We start from the raw sequence: 21226 nt of genomic DNA on the forward strand, positions 1-21226 counted from the left end.
TAGATAAAAAGCTAGATGTGCTAGCACACACTTGTAACCACAGTCTTGGGAGGAGAGACAAGAAAATACTGGGGATCACTGGGAAAACTCTCTCTCTTAATGTATGACTATTAGGCCAGTGAGGGACCGTATCTCAAATATGTAGATGAGATGACATCCAAGATTGCCCCTTGACCTCTACACAACACACACACACACACACACAAATAGAAAATTGATCCACTAGATAATTTCTTTCAAAAAATACAGGTAAACAGTATATCACTATGATAATAAACAGGTATGCAAAGTAGTCACCTAGAAACACATGCACACGGTTTATTGAAATATAAAATAGTCCCCAGAATGAAGCCTTCTGAGAATATGCATAGAAATATCTTGGTTACACTGAACCGTTGGGAGAAAATTAGTTTATTTCATTCCTGTGGCAAACTCACTTAGGCAGATACATGAGCCTCCAGTACAGATTCACAAGCACACATCTGTGCCCACATATCTGTGGACGATGTATCTATGATGAGGGAAGGGGAGCAGAAGCCAGCAGAATTCTACAGGACCCTGTGGGCATTAATACCACAACATGAATTTTTATGAGTTTTCAAGGAGGAAAAAAAAAATGCCCTAACGAAAGGCTGATGAGACCTGACAGCTTCCAGCAAGTGAACACACACCCTGGGGCTCACACTCACCATGGCCCTGCTTTATGGGTGGCACAGGTGTAACCCAATGCCTGGCTGGTCTTTGTTGTGTTTCAGGCTGACAGGCTTAGCAGTGGGAACCCCATTGAGCCCAGATAATAAACTATTGATAAGGTTTTCTGTGGATCAACAGTGCTAACAAACAACCACCAAAGAGATTGTGTGAGTGCCTATCTCTTCAACTGCAAATTTCTTGCTTGGTTTTCTCCCCCCCTTTCCCTTCCTCCTCACCCCCCCAGCCCCCCAACCCCCCACACTCCCCCCCCACCCCCACTCTGTCAACCTCCACCAAGGGTACAGCCCTGCCATGGGGTGACAGGCCAGCGTGACACCTAGCTCTGAAGAGAACACTGCATTTACACGCTGGAAAGCCCCCATCTGCTGGCTTAGAGATGGACAACTTGACAGGTTTGTGTTCTGTCTGTCCTCACATCACCAAACAACCACAAGTTCAGCAAAATTAAACCCAGATAACAACATTCTCCTTTTACAAAACGTGAACTTGGAATTCTCAGCACCCTCTAGGAACTAGAGAGTACATACTCCTAAATAGAATGGCACTCCTTCATCTTTATCTTGCTATCTGAAGACTCACTCACAAACAACCACAGTAGACAGAAAAAAACAGCATCCCGTTAATCGGTGACCTTTTAAACCAGAGTGCCCTGTCACCCTTCATCACAAGAAGGAATGCTTCATTCTATGGTCATATCCCTCTAAAAAGTTAGGCTGCACTGAGAGTGTAAGTCTGTAAGGAAGCATGCTTTCATACAAAAAGAATTTAGCACACCTGACAACTTGCAGAAACATGAAAGGCAACACAAACAGAGCCAAGGGCCGGAATCTGTGACTCTACCTGGGAAGGTGTCATTTGCTGAAGGTCGGGGAAACTGTGAACAAAAATCAAACAGTCAAGTGTAAAGCCTAACCCCTCTCTAATGATTCGGTAATGATGACTTGAGTTCTCTCAAACCTCCATGTCCTCATCCATGAGGTGGAGCCACCCCACCCTCTCACAGACCCGCTGTGAGGAAAGAAAATGATGCGTGATGCACTTAGCATGGCACCTGCTCCTTACAGACCTTAGTCTGTGGCACTGGCCAGAGACCATCTCTCTCTACACAACCAAGTGAGCATGCCTTGAATATGTGCAGACATGCAATATCAGGGTCAATTCAGCCAAATCCTGACACAGAGGCCACAAAGGGGAACACCAGAGCCACTCCCCTGTACCAGGTCACTGCCCAACTCTAACCTCCAAGAATACGGGCTAAATATTCGATGTATTATGCTCTAAACCTTGTCTTCCTGTCTTTATTCGTTTGTCGTGGGGTTTTAGCCCACGGATGGTCAGTGACCTTTTCACATGTGATACATGTCCAGGCACTCTGTGGGAAGGGACAGATTGCCTCAAGAGTGTGCACAAGCAGGCAGGAGAGCAAGGAAGAGCCTAGGCAGAGAGCCACCATTCACTGTGAGGCAGGCTCTCCCAGACCTGGTGGGGCTTTACGCACCTTCTGTCTACCTCACAACTGTGTGAGCCAAAAGTTCAGCCAGGGCTCTAGAATGTTGTGTTTCTATTTTGTTTTGTTTTCTATGAGCTATTCGTGTGCATGTGTGCGTTCCCTCCTGTGTGTAAATATGTATACGTATGTGCCAAGGTGCACATGTGGAAGTCAGAGGGCAACTTTTAATAGTTGGCTATCTCCTGTCACAGTGAATTCCGGGGATCAAACTCTTGTTGTTAGGTTTGTATGGCAGTGACTTTTAGCTGCTAAGCAACCCCACTGGCCCCTTACTGACAGATTTAAGGTTTTCCTTTCAATCCATGTATGAAATGTATGAATGATTATTTCCAAAGGCTCAGCCACTTTCGTTAAAAAAAAAAAAAAGCAAAAAACTTTTTTCCTGGCTTTATATGTTTTTATAGTATGTTATTACACAGATTATTGAGCATTGCAATTCAGCAACCAGTTGTGGAAAGGAGCTGCCAGCAAGCAATGCTGTCAAGGAAATTAATTACTCTGGGGAAAGAAGGGGCAGTTCTTAACTATTTAGACAAGACAGAGTTCGTCTTCTTGCCCAGAATTTTGCAAACATGTCTAAATGCCTGTCTGTTCGGAGGAGAGAGTGCACAGTGTCTATGCCCTCAGCAGAATGTCTCTTCCACGCTGAGGCCACTGCCAGCCACCCACTGGGAGCCTGAGATAAAACCCTGATTCAGTTGGCTTTATAGAGTACAGAAAGGAAATGTCTCACCTTTCCCGGGGGGGGGGGGGGGGGGTGCGGGAGGGGGGAGCACCATGTGGCTTTGTGGCTTTCCTCCTCTCTACCAGCACTCTTATGAGGCCCCTGTATGGGGGGTGTGGGGGTGGAGAACCACCAGATCACAACCCAAATCCTACAGGCATCTGTCTGTCCCAGATACTCACCCAGTCCAGCTGGTCTAATCCAGAAAGTTGTGTCTAATGAGTGACCCCTGGCCAACCAGAACTCCAGACCACTGGGGGGGGGGGGGGGCTTCTCTTTTGTATCTGTGACTGAGTTGCTCATGTTGACCTGGGGACATTGACTAAATGTGAAAACTCATGCCCCATACCTACTCACTGACCATAAGGCCTAATAATGAGGGGACACTGTCCCCTGTTGGTTTTTGATAATCAGCACTCCTTTCAGGATGGTTGTTTTCCTTGGCCTGAAAAGTGTGACTTCACCAGGGATACATGGCACAGTGGGAAGCCACTGCTGTGGCTAGAAAGATGAGTAGGGGGAGAGGGAGGACTCTCCTGCAGCCCAGTGTGGTCAGAGGAGCAGACGTCACAATCCATTGATACAAGTGTGTCGTGGATCCACGGTTATGCCCAGTGGAAGGAGCGGGTCCTGTGTTAGGATTAGCAAAGGGCAAGCAGGGAAGAGGGCAGCTGTCCTTTCAGACAAGAGCCACTGAGCTCTGGGTACCCGCTCCAGTGTCGGTAATTCAACACTTCTAATTAGTACTAAAACCACACAGAGGAGGAAGACCAGATTTCATGGCATCAAGGCATCTCTGGAACCCAAGTTTCAATCACGGGTACAACAGCCACCATGCCGCATGTGGCCCCTATACAGTAAACCACAACTACGGACAGACAAAGCAGGAGGAGTCTCTAAGGGATCAGACTTCTCCTCAGTACCTCCAGAAATCTCATCTCCTCCCCTACCTGCAAATGCAAGGAGTTCTCTATCACGAGAAGTCTGAGGCTGGAGGACTGAAAGTCGCTGGATCTGTGGTCTCAGAAGCCTCAGAAGCCACAGCTTCATCAAGACAGAATCCAGGCAGGACCTCCACCCAGCAGGGCCTATTCCTCCCCATCCCCCACCTCTCCCCATCCCCCACCTCTCCCCATCCCCCACCTCTCCCATCCCCCACCTCTCCCCATCCCCCACCTCTCCCATCCCCCACCTCTCCCCATCCCCCACCTCTCCCATCCCCCACCTCTCCCATCCCCCACCTCTCCCATCCCCCACCTCTCCCATCCCCCACCTCTCCCATCCCCCACCTCTCCCATCCCCCACCTTTCCCCATCCCCCACTTCTCCCATCCCCCACCTCTCCCATCCCCCACCTCTCCCATCCCCCACCTCTCCCATCCCCCACCTCTCCCATCCCCCACCTCTCCCATCCCCCACCTCTCCCATCCCCCACCTCTCCCATCCCCCACCTCTCCCCATCCCCCACCTCTCCCATCCCCCACCTCTCCCATCCCCCACCTCTCCCATCCCCCACCTCTCCCCATCCCCCACCTCTCCCATCCCCCACCTCTCCCATCCCCCACCTCTCCCCATCCCCCACCTCTCCCATCCCCCACCTCTCCCTTCTTCTTTAGATCCTCCTCCCCATGATTCTCCTGAGCTCCCAATCACCCTCTAACCCTTAGCCCTCTTCCTCAACTCACTCTTCTTGCTTCTAACTCTGACCCTCTTCCTCTCCATGGTCCTCCTCCCATGGTCCTCCTCCCACCTCTAGCCCTCTTCCTCAACCTACTCTTCAATCTTCTCGTCCTCTTCTTCCTGATGGTCCTCCTCTCCCTGTTTCTGGTTTCAACCTAACCTTGACCCTCTTCCTTCCCATGTTCCTCCTCCTACCCCAACCCTCTTCCCCATAGCTATCTCTGCACTGCATCCCGCTTTCCCCTGCAGATCACGTACTACGCACACTGGGATCATCACAGTGCACAGGCCTGGTCACCTAACCTGCTTCTGAACTGCTTAGGCAGTCAAAAGATCCCTTGTTTTCTTGTGCTTCTGGCTGCCTCCTATCCTCAGCGACTGACCTCTTCAGTGCCATCCAAGCAATGAAGTCCACTAAATCCTCTCTGACCTGAGGAGAGAGAGAAGGGCAAGCGTTTTGCGCGTGCTTTGCAGCCACGGGGTGCTGGAGGAGTGCAACCTTCACATCCTCTAAGCAACCCTTCACCAGCGCCTCTTCTGTGAGATGCTGTGAGGAGCACCCTTGCTCTGCAAGGTCCGCCAGTGGCCCAGCCGTAACGCCAGTGCTTCCTCCCTTTCTGCCATCAGAAGTACTAGCTGGGGACTGGAGAAGTGGCTTGGCTGGTAACAAGTGCTTGTTGCTCTTACACAGGACCTAAATTAAGTTCCCAGGACCCATGTGAGGCCAGATCTGATGCCATCTTCTGCTCTCCTCAGGCATCCACCTGCACACACATGGCATACACACAAACACACACACACATACACACACACACACAAACCTATGCACAGGAGGAAAAAAACCCAAACTATTAGTAAGTGAAAGTGAAAGTTAACAGGCAAAGAGAAGAGAAGGAATTCCCAAAGCAAGAGTTAATATTAAGCTCAAGCAATAGCCGGCTCCAGTCGACTCACCATCCTGGCACTGAGCACCATAGAGGGGCTGCCACCATTGAGTTTGAGTTAAAATGAGCCACGTGCCCAAAATCCCACTCCAACTGAGCCCTCATTTTCTGGGTTTGTAAGCAGCTATTTGGACCATACGAAACAGAGCTAGCTGCGAAAATTCAAATTATTTTGACCGCCTGAGACCCATGAGTAATGCTTCGGAGTCACCCGCCCATACAATGGGGCCGGAGCGAAAGCCTAAATATCCATGAAGCTTCGGTGTAACAAAGGTTACGGAGCTCTTCTATGAGCTTCTCGTTCACGCCCAAGCCAACAAGAAACTTTAAAAAGCAGCAGTCACTAAATGTGCGCCATCAAGTGTCCTTACATCTCAAAGCAAGGGTCTAAAAGGCATAGATGGTGGCATCTCAGCCATCAGCAACAGTACCTATCTGATTATAGGTTTCTCAGTACACAGGGGATATTCAGCCTCCCCGCCGGGCTCGCACCTATCATTACAATTCATTTGGTAAACCTGTATTCATCGTTCAGAAAAAAGTATCTGCGCTTCACTTTCCTCTTAATTACCACCAAAGAGCTCAGCTAGAGGGAAGGCCCACCGCAACCTAGTTAAAGCAATTTCAACACGAGTCCTTCCATCGCTTTAAGAGAGCAAATGTACAAATTCCACAGCCCATTTGTAACTTTCTCCTGAGAGGAGGAGAGACTAGCCAGCCATACTTGGAAAACTGGGTTTGGTTCTTAGCACAAAAAGGACCCTAAATTCACAATTAAATGCTTGGTCCCCTCTGGAAGGAGGCTGTTGGACAGTTATTTTAAGCCTCCTCTGTAGGAACTATATCCCACTATCTCAGTTGAACTAGAAGAAAAAGCATGGGAGAATTTAAGGCCTGCTTACTGCTGGGGAGTCGGGCACACAATTTTGAATATTGGTTGTATAAAAAGCATTTCATTTCCAGAAGGGAAAAAATGGGTACTAATGGCCCTTAGTTTTATTTCTAAGAATGGTAGCAGGCTTATTAAAAATGAAGTCTGAAGGCGTTTCTAAAGAGGCTACCCTATCACTTCAACATGGAGCCTTTGTTGGCCTCCCTTCTTCTTATCTAATCATATTTTGTTTTGTTAAAATTATTTGTCTCCATATACGGAGAAAACTCTTGAGCATTCATATAGATAACCCAAAGACAGAGGAAGGTCGTTGCCACATCTCCAGAAGACTCCTTGGGGGTCTGTCTTAGGGTTACTCTTGCTGTGATGAAACACCATGACCAAAACCAACTGGGGAGGAAAGGGTTTATTTGACTTACACTTCCACAGTGCTGTGCATCACCAAAGGAAGTCAGGACAAGAACTCAAAACAGGACAGTCACTTGGAGGCAGGAGCTGATGCAGAGGCCATGGAGGAGGATGCTTACTGGCTTGCACAGCCTGCTTTCTGATAGAACCCAAGACCAACAGCCCACGGATGACCACACCCACAATGGGCTGGGCCATCCTCCACCAATCACTTATCGAGAAAATGCTCTGCAGGCTCACATACAGCGCAATCTTATAGAGGCAGCTTCTCAATTGAGGTTCCCTCCTATCAGATGACTTGTGTCAAGCTGACCTAAATCTATCCAGAGCAGGGTCACCACATGGCTGAGAATGGAGGATTCTTTGTCCTAACTCAGCTGCTGATCCTGATCTTAGAGCTCTTCTCCCCAGAGGTAGAGAGGTTGAGATTTACCTGCCACATGGCCACTCTCCCTTCAAAGCTACTGAAACAGCCCCACACTGCAGCACCCCCAAAAAGGAACTCACCACTCATGTTAAAAACAAAACCCAGACACTGCCTCTGGGGAAATGCCCTGCCTCAGTGTTCGACAACTGCATTATGAGAGAACCCCCTGATAATACAGGCAAGAACCACCAGTCACCATCTCGCACATCAGTAAAAAGCCAAGAGCAGTATGTTTTGATATACTCAGGCAAACAAATGTATCCATTTCCAGGGCAGGACAGCTCTGAGGTCCTTCGGAATAAAGACAGGGCCTGGTTACCTGGGAGACAGAGGTCACACCTATCTTTTAAAGATCAGGGACTATTCATACAGGATTGAGGCCCCAGAGTCTGATGACATGAAGCCTGAGAAGCTCTGCAGGCGCAGGTAAAAGTCCACACGCCGGGTTTTTGGGGGTTGGATCTGAATATCCTGCCACTGATCTAAGATCTGCAGAGAAAATCCAAGAGAAAGATCCAATTCTTCAATTACAGGCTCTAGGAGCTAGCGCCAAAACCCACCCTTTCCGACCCCACTGAGAAGAGGAACTGTTAGTACTAAGATGTGTTTCTCTATTCTCAAGTTGTCTCAACAGAGCAACCGCAATGCTGTTCTCAGGATGGTCTGACCTCAGCGAACAGTGGCAGAGACTGGGAAGAAAGAGGCAGAACGCTCCCATTTGTTAGATATGATGAATGAATAAATGAATGAATGAATGAATGAATGAATGAATGTGACGCTTATAAGGAAACCACACTTTTCTGGGTTTAAGTCAGAGTCACCTGAAATCCAGAACCGTGAATAAATCGTGTACACAGGACTCGGAAAGCAGAACCGCAACATCGGAAGTTAGAAGAGAAGAAATGAGCTCTAGCTTTATAAATGGCACGTGTAATTCTATTCTGTCTACGTTTGGTAGCTGCGCACATCTTCAACGGTTCTCCGAGATGATTGACGCTCAGGGAGAAAGTCCCAAAGCTCTATGAGAGGTCCGATCATTAACTGAACGAACAGAAAGAAAAAAAGAGCCTGTTCAGCACAGACTAGGAAAGGTGAGCACAGAGAGAGCTCGCTGACTCATCTTTAATGACTCGCAGGGGTCAGCAGCCGCGAAGGGTTTTGTTCCCAGGATACTCAGTTGGACAGGAGTTGTACAATTGTCTTGTAGAACAGTTATCTGACATAACGAAGGAGATCGTGTTCTACAGGAGATTCTTACGACCAAGCCAGACATAGGGAAGACCTAAAATGAGTGACAGGTGACCTGATTCATAGAAAACGATGATTCAAACGTTTTATATTCATTCTTTGAGAATTTCACACATGTATACGATGAATCTTGATGATATTCATGCCCCGTTATCCACTTCCAGCTCTCTCTAGATCCTTACATTTCCCCATCCCAAGTCCTTCAGACTCCCCCCAAACACATCTGCCTCCCACCTCCGTGGTTTCTTTTAATCCCACAGAGCCCAATTAGTGGTACCCAAAATGCCTAGGGATTAGGGCCATCCATGGAGCACGGCAACATAACAGTGTCCCCACTCCCCAAGATAAACCACTTTGCCACCCCCAGCAGCTATCAACTATCAATAGCTTCTCCGCCAATGATGGCGCTTCCTGGGGCCCTGCCTTAGTCTTCCTGGAATTTGGGGAAATTTTTACTGGCTTCATCCCATTCAAGTCTTGTGCATATAACTACAGCTGCTGCAAATACATGAGAGTAATCGCCATATCATGCCCAGGAGACAGCAGAAATAATAAAACAGAAGACAGTAAGAACACTGCACGTTCCAGAACTGCAGACTAGTGGACTAACCATCCAGAGCCAGCTCTCCTCCAAGTGGAGGAGCTCATGAAGGGCTCCATTCCCCTACTGGGGTGACTCCCCATAGCCAGGTTACTCTGATTGGTTGGTTGATTGATTGATTGATTGATTGATTAACTCTTCACCTTCAGGATGCTCACGGCTAAGCCAAGTCCCTCCCAATACAACTATTTTCAATTTCAAAAGGGGTAATGTGTAAAACCGAATTGTTAAGGGCATTGTGATAGAGAAAATGAAGAGCTAAAGTTGTCGTTTCTGGTGGATCTCTTGTGCTCTATTCACAAAATTTGCATCATGGCTAGGAGCTACGCATCACAATGGAATAAAAGCTTATCCCTAAAAAAAAAAAAAAAAAAAAAGGTCTTCAAGGTACCTTGGGGACTAGCTCCTCAGTCATCAATAAAGGAAAGGGACAGCTTTGGGGGGGGGGGAGTTAGTTAATTCCTACTGAAAGGAAACAAACCTACAAAGAAGAATTTCCAAGAAACAGTGTTATCTTAAATGCCATTAGCAAGGCTATTTTTCAAACAGTAGATAAATAATTCAAAGTCCTGGGACTTAGTGCAGAGAGGAGACAGGCTTCCGACACATGACAAGTGACTCAGTTCACCTTTGCACAGTACATCTTCCCTTCTCTAACGTAACGAGGTGCTTTAACTTACTAGTCTGATAAGGGCCATATGGGCATGAAAGTGGGTGTCTCCTTGGGTTCTTCTCTTTTCTCACGGCACTGCTTTCTCAAGACCAGCGTCTGGGGCTGCTGAGCTCTCTGAAGAAAACGCCTGTGAGAAGCTCAAGTGCTATTTCTTAAGACCGGAAACCTGGGCGAGCGCTCAGTTTATTTCAATGAAGCCAATCGAGTTACCACTGCGTGAGGGCAAAGGCGGGTGCTCCGAGTTAACACTGTGTGTCTCTATGGGACCAACAGATCCACAAGAAGTAATGCTATTTGGAAGCCAGCCTTTATATACAGAAGGGCTTTCACTGTATCTTCCTACCGCTTCACTAATGAGTGGAGTTGAGCTGCTTGCCATTATGTGGCTACAATTTTACGTACGGCTTCTCCGAACGCAAGAGTGGATAACTGAGCAACACAAGCTTGGCAGCACCAATGCTTAACGCAACCCAAGGTGTAATGATATTTGGAGACAAACATAGAAACACACAAAGTCACCACCCAGGAAAGAATGTCACACTTGACTTCCGACAGGTTGAAAAGGAAACTGAGGTGGAAGGCCACGGCCCAAAGATCCACATCTGACGGGAGTTTGATAACACGGGCTCATCCACCCATATCAAGCTGGGCTCACTTGGGAGGTTGCCCTGTGCTGAAAAGTGTTAAAATGACAAGAGTTCCGAACATTAGAATTAAAATTTCATTTTCCACATGGTAGCCTATGAAATCAGTAAGGAAAGGAGCCAAACGCGCCGGTATCTCTATCTTCCTCTACACACGCCCACCTTCTCCCCGCAACCCCCGATATCATCACAGAGCATTTGGGCTGAAAGGTTCAGTGGAAGTAAGTACCATCATCAAAATTATATCGACTGTGTCTGAACGGAGAATTGATGGGCGAGCAGAAGACTACAGGCCTGGGATACAAATGTCTAAGCCGTCTCAGGCACGTGTCTAGTTAGGAATGCAACTCATTAAATGAGCAGGAATGCGCAGCATTGAGAGTATCGGCATCAGTCCCTAGGGCCTTCACGAAGGTTCTATGCTCTTTCACTGTGTGGCCACACCGTGGAGAGACTTCGGACCACAGGCCTGGACCTACTTTTTTGCTATCTTTGAAGAATGGTTCTTTTCTCCTGACCCTGGAGGTAAGTACTGTGCAGTCCTTCCCAGGAATTCCGAGGCAGGTAGAAGCAAATGGCCAAAAAGACGGGCAGAGAAGCAAATGCCCAGAGCTAGAGGAACAGAGGTCCCCTGCTTAATCTTGTGTTTCACACTATGCCTCAGCTTAAAATAATGCTACCAGGTACGAAGCCACAGGGAAACAGGCAGAAGACAGCGGAAAAACCTTTGAAGCCAGTAATGCAAAGCCAGGCAGGTGTCAGCCTGAATGTGTGCAAAGGAGGCCCGGAGTCACTAGGGGAGAAAAGAGCACACAGCCAGCCGACCCAGCAACATTTACATAGAACCAACCGGCTCCTGGATTACTGTAAGCTCAAATGTGTACACTGTCTCGAAGGGACAGAAGGGATTTGGGGGGAGGGGGGTGTAGAGGGTAATTTGCATTCTCCTCTGGGAAGCTGGGATGGCCTCTGGACTACAGTTCTCACCTCTTCACCCCCAAAGCATCACATGACTTCTAACTCCCTTCCCAGACCACAAACCTTCACTTCTGGGATGAAGTTTGAGTCATCTTTCCTGCCTCACCTCACGGCTGACATCAGCCCTCTGTCTAACAACCTGGTAATTCACATATTCGTCAAGCCCTGTAGGACACCGATTAGTAACCGATCCCTAAGAACGGGTTCCATATGGAAAAGAGGGGCGGTGTCTTCAGAGAAAGGCTAACGAATCACGCACCATAGAGTTTGCTGTTACTACCTCATAAAAATGTCCCACCCATGAAATTAATAGTGATACACGTCACCTGCCTAACTACTCAGAGAGGAAAGAGCCTGCCAGTCTACCATCAAAATGCCCTAGCAGCATAATTCACCCTGGGAGCAACTTGGATCTCTGCTTATCCCTTTCCAGGGTAGTGATGGTACCAACGTTCTTCAAGAGCCAGCCTCCCCCATCCTCAGTAATAAAGCAAACGTCCTACGGAATGTTTCACAGATGGCATGCATCACGCTGGATGTGAACGTGGACATAAAGGGCCTCAGTGTTAATAACCTAGATGAAGTCATCCGTTCTCCGTGACTGGACCAGGATCGGACCCTGACCCCGGAGCAGGGAAACTCTCACTGCTGCTCTGAAGGGGTGAAAGAAATGAGCACCTGCCCTTTCCAGGCAAGCGCACGCGATCATGAACGTAGACTCACACGCAGCCCTGTATCCATTAAGTCTCAGTAAATGGGTAGACGCTCAGCTGCTCTAAAATATTAGCGAGGTGTAAATACTTACCATGTCCTGGAGTACAGCTTTCATATGTATTTACCTGGAGTCCCTGAACTAACTTCTCTCTCTTCCCTTCCCCATCTCATCCATGCTTGTTTGGATTATCAGTTCCAACATAGGAACGTGTGAACTGACTATACCCACAGCTCTCAGCACACAGGCTTTGAGGTGCCTGGCTTCCTGCGAATACAATTCTCATCGGGTCAGACTTCCTTGCTTCAGGCACTCCAAATGGTTCCCCGCGCCCTAGCATGAAGTTCTCAGAGGCCTGCACTACTACCTGCTCTTTCAGACACCTGCTCCCTGCTCTCGCTTCCTCCCTCCATGCCACTCCGCTGCCTTTGGTGGCCACCCTCTCCCCTGCTCTTCCCTGTCTTCTCCTCCACCTAACTCCTGCTCAGCTTCAGCACAAGCATCCTTTCCCAGCCTCAGCTCCCACACGCACGGAATTCCAGGATTTGATCACATAACCCCTTCACAGCCTGTGCCTCGGTCGCCACCTTTGTCTCCAGTTAATTAATAATCACCGTGTGTTTACGTCTAGCTCCCTCGGTACATGAGCAGCTGCATGATGTTGAACCCATCTCTGTCCAGGATGACGACGCCCCAGAGCTGGACTATATAGATATTGCTAGGCTGACTGCTGCTTTAATCTCGTGGCGCACACTGAAGTATTGAGTCAAAAAGTAGACTAAATAATAAATATGCCAAGATTCATGCACTTCCCTTTTCAAATTATGTAGCTTCTGTGATTAATAAAATATAAAGTCTATGAAAAAACATGGCTGAGATCATGGTTTCCTTTTGCTGTTTATTCTCATAAGCAATAAAAACCAGAAACCCATCCATTATATTACTGTTATGTGGGGAACCCCAAAACACAAATACCCTCAAAGATGTTAGAGGCACCCCTTCCAATCAGACAGCATTTAATAAAACACTTTAGAGACACCCCCTAAGTGTGCTTATAGTTAATAAGGGACACTATTTCTCAATTTTTGTCAATAGCATAAGTCCCTTGGTATAGCAGAATACAACCAGCTAACATGCAGTAAGTTGGCAAGCTCTTTAGCTACAGAGTTCCTTCGGGCCATTCTGAGTTTACAGTGTCTCTGGAAGTTTCTGATTCTAATACTCACAGTGAATTATCAAGTGTCCCTGGTTTGACTTTGTTAATTGTACACACACACACACACACACACACACACACGTCATAATACCTCTTTTCTCAGCCACAAGGTTTTTGTTTGCCTATTTGTTTTAATAGCATAGGGGTCAAGAGACTTATGCATCCTATTTCACAACAGACAAAACAAATGGGCACACAGTCACCCTCAATCAAACACATCAGTAGTTTCAGAGACTAGTTTTCAGAATTCACATTGCTTTGCGAATTCGTTGACCATCTGTTTACTAAGTTCCCATTCATTTACTAGAAGTGGGTGCTAGGCATCCCAAGGTTAAAATTCCTGCTGTCTGAACTTATCCACCACCAGCTACCAAATGGTGACCCCACTGGGATCATAAGGTACTGTGAGAAAGAGACGCCCTTAGAGCTTTGGTTCTCACCTGCCTAGTCCTTCGACCTCTCAATACAGTTTCTTATGCTGTGGTGCCCCCAACCATAGTCATTTTCATTGTTACTTCACAACTGTAATTTTGCTACTGTTATGAATCATATCGTAAATATCTATGTTTTCCTGATGGACTCAGGTGACTAGGTGAAAGGGCAAATTGCATAAACGTCAGGGAGGTAAGTCCTCCAAATTACGATGTTCATCAGAAATTCAGTGTGCCATCCCTCAACATAGAGAACCCCACATCTACAGACTGGCAGCCAAGACACAAGGCAAATACTGGGGTGGGTTTCTTTGCTTGCTTATTTCTTTGCCTTAAACAAAACAAAGTCACCCATCAGTGCTGAATCTCATGGTTTTAAGTACAAAACCATTTGGTCTGTAGCTCAGTGATAAATGCTTGCCCAGTGCATGTAAGACTGTAGATTTTATCCCCACACCATAGGATAATAAAGGCAAATTAAAATTTTAGAACTCTCTCAATGACAACATTCAACATTTTCATTTTTAGAACACCAAGGTCCACAGGTCTGACTGAAGTGTATAAGACTTTATGTTTACGTGTGAGACAGACTATGAGACAGATAAACACTGTGACCTTCAAAACAACTTTAACAAAGTTATCAAACAAAAATAGCACTGGAGTAATACGCTAGAACCAGAATTTCCTTGCATTTGAAAAACAAATACAGTGAGTTGATATTTTTAAAAATTCTTTGGGGAAAAAATTAATCTCCCAAGCTACACAGCAATTTTAAAATAGAAATGAATGTCTTGTCACACTGTGAGTTGCTCTTAAGCTTTTTAATGTTTTATAGTCTGGGCCCTTGCTACAGTATAACTAAAAACGATCACCAGGTGATTTGTCACCAGGTGATTTGTCACAACTTGTCCTAAGATGAAGAGAAAGAATCCCAACTTATTTCAGGAAAGGGGGAGTAAGCTGAGGGCAAGAGAAACAAACGCCTTAGCAGTTAAGAGCAACTACTGCTCCTGCAGAGGGCCAGAGTTCAGTGCCTAGCATGCACATCAGGTGGCTTACAGCTCCTTGTAACTCCAGCTCCAGGGGTTCCCGTGCCCTCTCTGGACTCCCAACAGCACTTGCTCTCGTGTGCACAAGCATACACATTATTTAAAAATAATAAATCTTTTAAGAACGGGAATAAGAGCTCGGATTCTCTCGAAGTAGACAGTGTGTGAGTTACACATTAATGAAATAACAAGTCAACCCAAATTTGAAGTTCGATTTCACCATATTTTATAAGCAATAAACATAAAAGTTAATGTTCGCTGATACTTGGTGCACAATATCAGCTGCTATGCTGAGACTAAATCAGATGATGTGTACAGGTGTATACAGAATGTCTCTAGTGCTATTGCTATTACTCCCATTTAGGAAGTGAGAAAACTGAGGCTGACAGAAGTCAAATGGCCTGTAAGCACACATGATCAATGTGACAGAACCAGAAGTCAACCCCAGGTATTTCCATGAACGGGGGTGTTTTTCAGTCTGTCATTCCTGAACCTTCTGGCACAGTAATTTAGTGTGTGCTTTTCCTACGGAAAAGGGCAAGAGTTTTTGTTAATTCCTCAAAGCCGAAATTCCACAAAAATCACAATCCCACAATTCCATGCAGTGTGCCACATCAGTACCAGGGTGTGTCCAGGAGCTTTTACACCCCCTCATCAAGTTTTAAGTTTTAACCCTTTCTGCTGCTGGGGTCAGGGAGTCACATGACTTTCTTCGGGTTTTGCCTCAAAATTTCCCGGGCCAGTCAAGACTGTGCCCCATCATCCCCTGGTAGGCTAATTCGTGCCACAAATTTCAGCCCTGTCTGTTGGCATCCAAATCTGAACTTTCAAAAACAATGACCCAAACCACTTGGCCACTCAACTCGGAAGCACAGAGTAAGTTTCAATCAACCAACCTTCACTGCCTTGCCTGGAAAATAAGATATCATTATATCCACTTCAGAGAAAGTAAGACACTGTCACTCTGGGGTGAGGTGATAAGTCAGCTATACAATCAGGACCAAGAATGAGAACTTACCCACCCCCATCCCCCACATCTTCAAGACCTTGTGAATGCCATGTTAGCTATACAGAATCGTTAGACTAGGACAGCCAGTTACCCAGAGCCAACATGCTACATCAAAAGGAGATGTACCCAGGAGACAGCACTACTCTCTGCCAGCTCCTAGGGTGAGTGTGATGTTCAGCAAACTCCTGGACTATGACTTAACTCAATCTGGAACTTAGAGCTACCCAAAATTCCAGGCCAGAAACAGCACTCGTGTTGGAATGAACTTAACCTTGAAACTCTCCACTTTTAACTACAGAAGTGAACTTCTAAGGAAGGAAATGCATCCAGGTCTCACAACTCAGGAGCCAAAGAGTTCTAGAAAGCAGAGTTCCAGGCACCTGCCGAGATCCCTGAACTCCCACAGCATCCAGAAAAGGATCATGGCCAGAGATTTGGCCAACCACCAGCCAAGGCTCCTTCCATCTTTGCTTGGCTAGAACTTGCCTCTGCAAGATCCGGCCTCTACTTCCAGGCTAGATGCCCAGGGGGCTAAAGCCAGGACCCCGGGCTCTGTTTACTTCTTCTAAGGACAAAGGCAATTGTTTCCTACTGCTAATCCCAGCAGAGACCGGGGAAATACCAGTCTGGCACGGCGGAATTAATTTCACACGGAAGACTACGCTAGGGTCATGTTTTATTTATGGTCCTGTCTGATCAAGATGATTTCTCCCACAAGAGATGTCCAAAGCAAACAATCTTAAAGACTTGGAGAATCTTCCTTTCCTGTCTTCCAAAGTAAGAGGGGAAAGGGGCGGAGGGGGGCGGGGGTGAGAAGAAAACCAGAGATAGCAACCTAGTGGATTACAAAACTCGGTGTGTCAGGAAGAGACCGATAATTTTTGGATGCACAGCCTTCGAAGAAATGAGGCTAGACAAAGTCCTCTGAACAAGACACATCCTATCCAGATTGGTGACAGCGCTCCTCTGGACACTGAGTCCAAATAGGAGCCGGCGCGATAGGCTTAGCATGGGGAATCTTCCTCTTCCCCAGGATGAAAGGTGAAGCGACCACCAAAACCACCCACGGGCGACTCCAGCGTATTCTGGTCTCTGACACCCCAAGAAGCAACTCCACAGTCACCACTCCCACCAGCGTCAAACGCTCCAGGTCTCCCGCTCCATCCAAGACCGCAGTGATTAGCGATTCCCACGTCTAAGAATCTGGATATGAGTTGTGGGGACAAGCCAAGCTTTCAGATCACATTCAATAGCTAAGGACCCAAGCAGATACAGACATGAAGGGATCGATCGGCTCAGTGACACTTCCAAAGCACACGGTCGGGTAGCCCATGTAGACAAGCGCGCGAGGACAACCACTAGAAGTCAAGGACCCACAGAGTCTCCTGACAGTCACTATCCCAGGCTGTAGCAGAGCACCTTTAGTTCCCTCCCCTCTCCAAGACACCAGCGCGCACGCAAAGGGACCTAAAGGGCCCCTACAGCCGGGACCTGGAGGGTGTGGGATGGGACAGACTGAGCCCACCTCTTCATCCTGCTCCTCTTGGGATGCGCTGCTGACCTGGGGCACCGGCAGCACCGCTCCTCCCGGGTGCGGCAGCGGCAGGGTAGGGACTCCACGCTCCAGAGCCACGCGCGCGGGAGCCCACGCGGCGGGTAGCCGGGTTCCCAGGGCGCCGCCCGGCGGCCGCGGCGGCTGCGACCTGCAGGAGAAGCGGCTGGGCTCCCCTTCCTCCGACAGAGTTTCCGAGCCAGAGGATGACTCCGCTGAGGAAGCGCCCTCCGAGGACACGGCTGCCGCCGAAGAGACTAGGGTCCGGGCGCCGTGTCCGCTGCAGCCCCGGGGCACGGGCTCAGGCGCCTCGGAAACTTTCTCCCCCATGTCCCTTTTCGGCCCAAAGTGCCGTCCGAGGGGTGGCGGTGCGCTCGGCGCCTCCCGAAGAAGCCCCGGCTGCTCTGCTGTGTCTGGATCGCGCTGCGGCTCCCGGGCTGCGGGGAGCGCCGCCGGCGACTACATGACAGAGGTTGGACCACAGGAGCGCGTCGCCAAGTTCACTGCCGCCGTGGCTCGGCTGCTGACATGGACTCCCGCGCGCGGGGCCATGCCCACCGCGATCGGCGCTCCGCGCTGCGCCCGAGCCGCCGGGACTGCGGCTTCTCCCGCTAAACCTGCCTCCGGGACGGAGCGGAGGAGACGGGCAGCCCGCGGAGCCAATGGCAGCGCAGGCGCGCTGGTGGGCGGAGGCTGCGGAGCCGCTGGCCGCGCGGGCGTCAGGTAGGGGAGGTGGGGCCAGGAGCGGGCCACCCGATCCCGCGGGAGCTCTGGGTGCGCGGGGCAGCCCCACGGCGCGGGGATCCACAGGGCCGACGCGGAGTCCGCGGACTTAACTCGGTCTGGGACTCAGAAATGGGTGGGGGAGTGGCCGTCTGTCCTTGGGACGTGGGTGGGAGATGGCTGAGTGAGGCGAGACCTTGGAGAACCGGACTTTTAGTCTCCAAAAAGTGAAATCGGGGAAATTAGGCGGGAGGATTCGCGTGAAAACGGAAGCGCGCGGCCAGTCACGCGCAAACTCACGCTCCCACCCGTGTGCAGAGAGCGAAGTCCGTGGTGGGTGGAGAGAGGGGATCCAAACGCAGCCCATCTCCAAGCCTCTTTCTGGATAAACCTCTTGGGCCTCAGTTTCCTCAAATTGTAAAGGGAAGCGTCAACACCGATGTTGTCTGGCAATAAGACTAGATAGAGCAAAATAAAGTGTCAGCAGAGTTCCCGGCTTGGACACAAGCCAAGGTCTCCAAAGATGATTTTTCTGTATTTCTGCTTAGAAACTAAAGTTAAGTCAAAGACACGCGCTTGTGACAAAGGAAGGAAACAGCTGATGCTCTGTGTTTAGGACCAGGCTTTATCAGAACGGTCTTAGCAGCTCTTTGCGGTTCTGCCGCTGGGCTAAGGGACATTCCTAACTGGCTTTCTCTAGCCCTGCATAGGCACAACGCGGCCGACCTGGGGCCTCATTTTTCCTTTCCTATAAGAACAAGGAGAAAGAGCTTCCACCAAAGCACCAACAGAATAATCACCTTAACCTTTGTGGTGTCTTGGATCTGCTGGGAAGCCAGTGCGGAGTTAGGCAGCGAGAAATAAATGAGTCCTACTTGCCTTCAGCTCCAGACCCGTCTGAGCTCCACACCGTGACCCGAGGTATAAATTCAGCCAGCTTCCATTCCACAGACGTTGATTGAGATGTGTGCCAGTTGGTTGCAGGGGATACAAAGATGAATACGGCAGGTCTCCTGCCCTTGAGGAGCTTGTGGTCGGGGGAGAGATTGATATTGCATAATACCGCCTCATTATTCATGTTTAAAAGCTCTGGTAAGTGCTACAATGTGCCGTGGGAGAAGAGGGGAAGAATTACACCGAAGCCATTGCAGATCTTCAAGCCGAGGAGTCCTCCAGAATTTTACATTTCTCTCTGTCAGAACAGGTCTGCCAAGGGTCCTTGAGAAAAGGACTGGAGTTGAAAGCCCCGTTGGCTAATGAGCCCTTTTATGCTACCTTAGTATTTACAAGTGATAATGGGGGCGGGGGGGGGGGTGCTCATCTAGTCTGGACAGGCGGCTTTGTCCTGAATACTTTCCGACTGCCTCTGAAGAGGGAAGCTGTAGGATGTGACCCTCTGGCTGTGGATAGCTGTCAGAGTTGCATTGTGACACTTCAGAATGATCCAAAGGGAAGGGAAGACCTGCTGAGGTAAAAGGACATTCAGGAGACTTAGCTAAGTGGCAATGTAGAGGCTGAAGAGCGCACAGTGGGGCGGCCTGAATCCACCCCCTGGGCTTCACAATGACTTCCCTCCTTAGAGTACTGGCCTTTATCTGAGCCCCTATGTGGTTGATTCAGCACAGGGGAACTGAAATAAAGATTTAAGCAAGCCATTCACATCAAAGAAGAGGAGGGATTGCCTTCTCAGTTCGGGAAGGGTGCAACAAGGACATGGTTTGAATCCTAACAGCTAAAAAAATGGCAGTTCCTAGAGCCAGGGCTCTCCTGCGCTAAAGGCCTCAGAGTCCTGGCAGAAACCGAATGAAATACTTTAGGGATGAAGACACAGGCCAAAGAGCTGGTCAAAGGTCACACAGCAAGTGAGCAGTGGCTCTGTGGTTGGTACTCTGAAGTCTGCCTCTCAGAACAGTTTTTTAATCAAGGATACACATATGTGACTACTAGACTATAAATAACCACGGAAAAGGAATATTGTCGCCTTGGTTCATTATGCAAAAAAAAAATTTCCCTTTGGTCACATTTTTTTTTTAACTCACAAACATTTATATGACACTATGTGCCAGGCAACATTTTAAGCACTGTGCAAAAGCTATTATATACTCAATCCTTGTGTTGATCCAATAAGGTAGTGACATTTTTTTTTTGGTCTTGTATTACATCTGTGAAATACTGAAACCTAATGTTAACACAGCTAGCAAGTGTTAGAGCCAAGATTCAAAACTAAACAGTATTCATGTTCTAAACCTGTCCTTTTCTAAGTCAAGTACTAAATACTATTTGTTAAAATTACAAACACTGATCCCAAATAAATACATTTTACATTGCAAATTGTGGTACACATATATGCACACAGATGCAAAAAAAAAAAAAAAGCCAGTTTGTGATTTAATGCCTTTGTTTATAAACAATGCAGCCTGAAATTTTTATTGAATTTGTCCAAAAATAACCAAGACAGTTGTGAGTTACTAAGTGGGATTCACCCTCTTCAATAAAGCACACTCTATCATCACACTTGACCACGTGTGTCTGAGAAGGATGACGACTATAGTTTAAGCTGAGTTTCCAGATAAGAACCGGACAAACTCAACACCACACGACTATCAATAGAAGAGGGTCAGAAGGTCAAAATGGTTCCCCGAAATTACCCCAATCAGGCACAGAGGCAAATCCTTGGATATGGATAAACTGCTGGACCCAGGTCAGTTTACATGTCTAAGTCCTGCAATTTTCCTATCTTATTGAAATATAAATTCCTTCCTATCTTATTGAAATATAAATTCCTTCCTATCTTATTGAAATATAAATTCCTTCCTATCTTATTGAAATATAAGTTCCTTCCTCTATGACTATCTCCAAAAGAATGTTTCAAAAATGTCTCCAGTGTTTGATACTTTGGGGCCTGAGGAGAGGGAAAGCACACACACACACACACACACACACACACACACTGCAGGAGGAAATTAAAGACACAGTCATGACACCTGGTAGATAGTAGGGCATCCTCATATGAGGAACCATGGCATCCACAAAAGATGGTCGAAGCACCTGGCTCTGCTACTCCCAAGGGCTTAGCACCCTACCCACCACAC

General features: G+C 48.0%; 1 protein-coding gene across 7 annotated transcripts in view; it reads right to left on the minus strand.

Annotated features, from left to right (window-relative positions):
• Mast4 (microtubule associated serine/threonine kinase family member 4) overlaps nucleotides 1–18648 on the minus strand; it is a 602614-nt gene extending 583966 nt beyond the window's left edge. For 6 of the 7 annotated variants that reach the window (XM_017315531.1, XM_017315530.1, XM_017315529.1 and 3 more), the window contains exon 1: nucleotides 17385–18648. In XM_017315531.1, coding sequence (XP_017171020.1) covers nucleotides 17385–17741 — 357 coding nt within the window. In that variant the 5' untranslated portion in view covers nucleotides 17742–18648. The remainder of the gene's footprint in view (nucleotides 1–17384) is intronic. The other variant, NM_175171.3, reaches the window with a different exon arrangement.
• Nucleotides 18649–21226: the final 2578 nt, after the last annotated feature.

This window comes from Mus musculus, chromosome 13 (genome assembly GCF_000001635.26).
Source record: "Mus musculus strain C57BL/6J chromosome 13, GRCm38.p6 C57BL/6J".
NCBI lineage: Eukaryota > Metazoa > Chordata > Mammalia > Rodentia > Muridae > Mus > Mus musculus.